At 43.4% G+C, this 5224-nt stretch overlaps 1 protein-coding gene across 1 annotated transcript; it reads left to right on the top strand.

Moving 5' to 3' along the window:
• Positions 1-2016: 2016 nt before the first annotated feature.
• lbx1a (ladybird homeobox 1a) lies at positions 2017-3794 on the top strand (the record flags this gene model as incomplete). The annotated part of the gene is made up of 3 exons (XM_080740639.1): positions 2017-2356; positions 3210-3348; positions 3449-3794. 3 exons carry the CDS (start codon positions 2017-2019, stop codon positions 3792-3794), a joined length of 825 nt encoding a protein of 274 aa, XP_080596765.1.
• Positions 3795-5224: the final 1430 nt, after the last annotated feature.

The following is a 5224-nucleotide window of genomic DNA, read 5'->3' as shown; positions in this document are numbered from 1 at the left end:
CACCAATTTAGCTGGGTCTAAGAAAGGGTTATCATACCAAAATATAATCTACAGATATAGAGCTTTTCAAAAATGCATGGTAACCTTTGCCACCTTTTTGATACCGACAACCCGTCTGGCCCATGGACTAGACATGAGGTGTTTTGTCGTGGCCATGGGTCATCCACAAACAACTTTAACAGAGGAATAAATGTTGTATATCATTATGCATGTGTAATAATTACTTTACAATAAAAAATACATTTGTTTATATTGAATGTATTTAATGTCTTAATTTTTGTTGTCTTTTCTTTTTTACAATTAAGCTTTTTGTCATACTATTTCGTCTATATTTATTATTATTATTATTAGCGTATTATTATGATGATGATGATTATTATTATCCTATTATTAATATTATTATTATTATTATTTTACGCTGGTATGTATGTGTTTACACAGCCTCCAACGACGTCTCTGAAAGGTGAATGCTACAACACTCAACACCATGGCTGAATACTGATATGTGTGCGTGTGCATGTTAGCTTGGAGAGTAAGTTAACCTATGACTTGATAAATATACTGCTGTTGTCATGGCTGCCGGCCCTTTGCTTCTGAGTTATTGCATGGGAGGGGGCTTGGCACAGCTAAAGGCAGGGAGCTGGAGATTTGATGCCCTCCTGTGTCAACCCTCCACCCCTCTCTTTACCTCTCTCTCTCTCTCTCTCTCTCTCTCCCCCCTCTCTCCCTCTTTCTCTCGAGCTATCTGTCTCGACCTTCTAGTTGTTGCCTAAATCAGTTACTATAGCCTACAGTGAAACCCTCAAATGTTAATTTAACTGAGTGTATATAAATTGATGCTTTATCTAGGTAAATTTCTCACATTATAAGTGTTTCTTGCAGCTTGTTTATTTTTTTCTCTCTGTGGTGGTATTATAATTCTGACATAAAGTTATATAATTATTATTATTACCCTTTATTGTTATCTCAAGGCAATCGTTTAGTGCTCTCTTTAAAAGGACAGACTTTTTCCATTGTATGGTTTCTCATTTGCCAGTATTGCCACGTGTTTTTCAATTATAAATAAATAAACATGAACGAATTAGTATGAATATACTATCATATGTCTTCCAGTGCACAATAATTAGCCAGAGAATTGTTGTCCCGGGCAGAACCGAATTGGCAAAGCATTGACTTAAAACCTATAGTAGGCTACACGAAAAAACGCACGGTGCCATTACGCACAGGATTGCTTGGCGCATGCAAATGTGGGTATAACATTACGCAGTGAAAAAAAGTATTTGCTTGTTGTTGTTTTTTTGTGACAAATTATCTAATTACGCTGAGGAAGTGTTAAGTGGACCCTAGTTCTAATTTGACTCCGCCCTGTTGGCCATGCCCTCTAATTACCGCTCCCCCACTCCACGCGCTAAAGCCGGCACGAGGCTGCATCATATTCAATGAGTGACAGAAAAGAGAGAGAGAGAGAGAGAGAGAGAGAGAGAGAGAGAGTGTGTGTGTGTGTGTGTGTGTGTGTGTGTGTGTGTGTGTGTGTGTGTGTGTGTGTGTGTGTGCGTGTGCGCGCGCGCGTGCGTGCGTGCGCGTGCGTGCGCGCGCGCGCACGAGAGAGAGAGAGAGAGAGAGAGAGAGAGAGAGAGAGAGAGGTGCATGCAGTGAGGGTAATTGATCACCTAGCAGTCAGTAATAACTTGTTAGCGGTGGTCAATCGTCGCTGCTTTTGGTGCATCGCCGTCCGCCGGATGGTTTGGTGTTCTTGCGGTGGGTCGTGCGTCACCCTGCATGGAAAGAGTGCATTGAAGACGTGCTGCCGGGACTTTAACGGGAACTCCAGAGTCTCCTTCCATATCCCTGCGGCGACGCGGCCAACATGCGGTGGCACGGGCACCTGTGATATACAGAGGCTTTTCTTGGCGCTTAACCCCCCACAACTTTTAATTTCAACCGAGTTTCTATCTAAAACACACCTACACACGCACTAGACACGGATAGCAAAGTGCCACCCGATAACCTGCCACCATGACCTCCAAAGACGACGCGAAATGTCCCACGGTGATGATGGAGGAGCGGAGACGCAGTCCGCTCGACCATCTCCCGCCGCCGGCCAACTCCAACAAGCCGCTGACCCCCTTCAGCATCGCGGACATCCTGAACAAACCGTCGGCCAAACGGAGCTACTCCATCTGCGGGGCGACGCACCTGATCTCCTCCGGAGGAGGAGGAGAGAAGCTTCCCCCGGCGGCACACAGCCTCTCCAGCCGGGCCCTGCTCAGCCAGACGTCCCCTCTGTGCGCCCTGGAGGAGCTGGCCAGCAAAACCTTCAAAGGACTGGAAGTTAGCGTTCTGCAAGCAGCCGAAGGTAATGGCGAACATTAATTAATATTTTAGGCCTATTTTATTTCGTTAATCCTGTACTTTTCCAAGGTGCCTAGGAAATGTAGCCGAATTTTGTTTTATTCAGTGCCTCATACGGTTACGAGAGTGGTCTGTTTTTCATTCGTATTTTATTGCAGGCTACAATACCATTTTGTAGCCTATTAATGTTAAGAAGACAAGCTAAACATTGCTAACATATTGGGTTAAACGATTTAAACAAATTGTTGCTAGCACATTGTCTTTGGCGCATTAATCATCGTTTTCTATTTTGGACGTATAGCCTAATTTGTGAGCAGGTATATTGACGCAATATTTTAGCATAAATTGTTTAAGCTTGCAAAGTGTTTTGTTTATGTATTTATTTATTTGATGAATAAGCTCATTACAAAGTCCTCAGCGTTAATTAAACTGAGTGCCAGAATGTATTTGTAGTGTTGTTGTTGTTCTGGAGTGAATTGCTGAAATAATTGTGTGGAGAAAATTACAAGAAAAACATTCACATTGTATAATTCAGCAGCAACCTGATGTAATTTTTGTTTTGTTAAAATGTAGTCTCGTTTTACGCACATAGCCTAGCCTACTATTAAATAACCGTTCAGTCCGCGGTATTTAATAGCCTATATTTTAAAAATCTGAATTTGTATTTGTAGAAAATTGTTATTCGGTGTTGGTTTGTTTATTATTTTAGGCCATCCACCTTACAGGTCTAATAAACACCATGCTCTCGTCTCATGTCTGTTTTTACGCACAGGAACGAATAGACTGTACTTAAGCTATACTTTTTTACTTCCCATGCATTTCCTCTACCTTATTTTTTTATTCGTCTCTCCTTGCAGGCCGTGACGGTCTAACTCTTTTCGGCACGAGGAGCACTCCGAAAAAGCGTCGGAAATCGCGCACCGCCTTCACCAACCACCAGATCTACGAGCTTGAGAAGCGCTTCTTGTACCAGAAGTACTTATCGCCGGCCGACCGGTAAATAAGCCGTACAGTTTACTAGGGATCTCCTTTTAGTTGATGTTTGTACCAGTGATTTGTGCTGTCATGATGAAACTGTACTTTTTTTCTATTGCAGGGACCAGATAGCCCAGCAGCTGGGCCTCACCAACGCTCAGGTCATCACCTGGTTCCAGAACCGCAGGGCCAAGCTGAAGCGGGACCTGGAGGAGATGAAGGCCGACGTGGAGTCGGCCAAGGCCGTGGGAGTCGTGTCCTTCGAGAAGCTCGCCAAGCTGGCGGAGCTGGAGAAGTGCGCCGCTAACGGGGCGACCGGCCACGGCAAGCCGGGCTCCCCGTCCCCTCCTCCTGGCTCCAAGTCCAAACACGAACACAAGCTGCACATGACTCCCTCTCCGCCCATGTCGTCGCCGTACACATCAGACCGCTGCTCGGACGACGAGGAGATAGACGTGGATGACTAATTGTTTTCTGATGCTTTTTCATTGGCTGTGTTTTTGCCCGTCACGACAACAACAAGTAAACAAGACCGACGTCTTGAAGTGCCATTCAACGCAATATCTTTGCAGGGCAAGGAAGGACTCCGCTCCACGGGGGGATTGATACAGTAGGCCTACACAAGGACTGCCATGCCGCCATGCTAACAGTAGGCCTGCGTATTAGTGAGGCTGTCATTGCATTGGTTTTTAAACTGAAGCCATATAGGTCTGCTCTGCGCATATCTTGGACACACACACACACACACACACACACACACACACACACACACACACACACACACACACACACACACACACACACACACACACACACACACACACACACACACACACACACACGCGTCAGAGACAGATTCAACGATGTTGATTCTTTTTTCTAATCAAATCGCTGAAATTACGTCAATGCATGTTTTCTTTTGTTAGCAATGTTTTTTTTAAGCTAGCTTTTATTTTATTTTATTGTTGACAAAAGCCTACAATTTCTTCGGAGAGACTGAAATAGCCTGTAGGCCATAATTTTCGACGTGTGTAGCAATCCTATGCCGGACGTTATTTTGAGCTTTTTGATATGATGAGTTGTTTTGAAATGATAATCAACACAGAAGGGAAAATGTCTAATTGCTTGTATAAGTCACAATTTAATATATTTATAATGGTTTGTACACCTATTAAGTGCCTTCAGAAACCCAGATAACATTAAAAATGTATAAATTGTAAATTGTAGGCTATTATACTCAAAACTGTAAAAAAATAAAATAATAAAAAATGCCTTTTCAAATATTGAACATCCTCACGGCATTTCATTGCTGTTGCTGTTGACACCGGACAAATAGGCTAATTTAGTTTTTGTTAAATGCGTTTGGCTCTAATACCTTTATCATAATATTTTGAAAATAAAGGAAAGGAAGGTGTTATCTTTACGAATAATTCATAGGGCTATTTATAAATTCAGAAATCGGCCAAAGCATGGCAAACTATTTTTTCTTTTAACATTTATAAGTAATGGTAGACTATTTGTCATAAGGAAGAATTTCAAAAACGTTATTCAAATCTAAAGAGTGACCACCTGCCTTTCTGCCCTCGTTTGCTATTTTCCTCCGAAAATGACGCGAAAAAGAAAAAGTATATCTTTAGGCTGCAGCAATGTGTGTGTGTGTGTGTGTGTGTGTGTGTGTGTGTGTGTGTGTGTGTGTGTGTGTGTGTGTGTGTGTGTGTGTGTGTGTGTGTGTGTGTGTGTGTGTGTGTGTGTGTGTGTGCGTGCGTGCGCGTGCGCGCGCGCGCGTGAATGCGTGTGTACGTATGTGTGTCTGCGCGCGCTCCCTCGTATATTTGCCCGTCCCTGTTATTTATACACTGGAGGGTTGAAGCGGACAAATGAGCGCCTCTCCCCGGGG

Source organism: Nannobrachium achirus (genome assembly GCF_963921795.1).
Source record: "Nannobrachium achirus genome assembly, chromosome: 13".
NCBI lineage: Eukaryota > Metazoa > Chordata > Actinopteri > Myctophiformes > Myctophidae > Nannobrachium > Nannobrachium achirus.
Note: the sequence above shows the minus strand (reverse complement) of the source record. Positions and strands in the feature narration are given on the sequence as shown.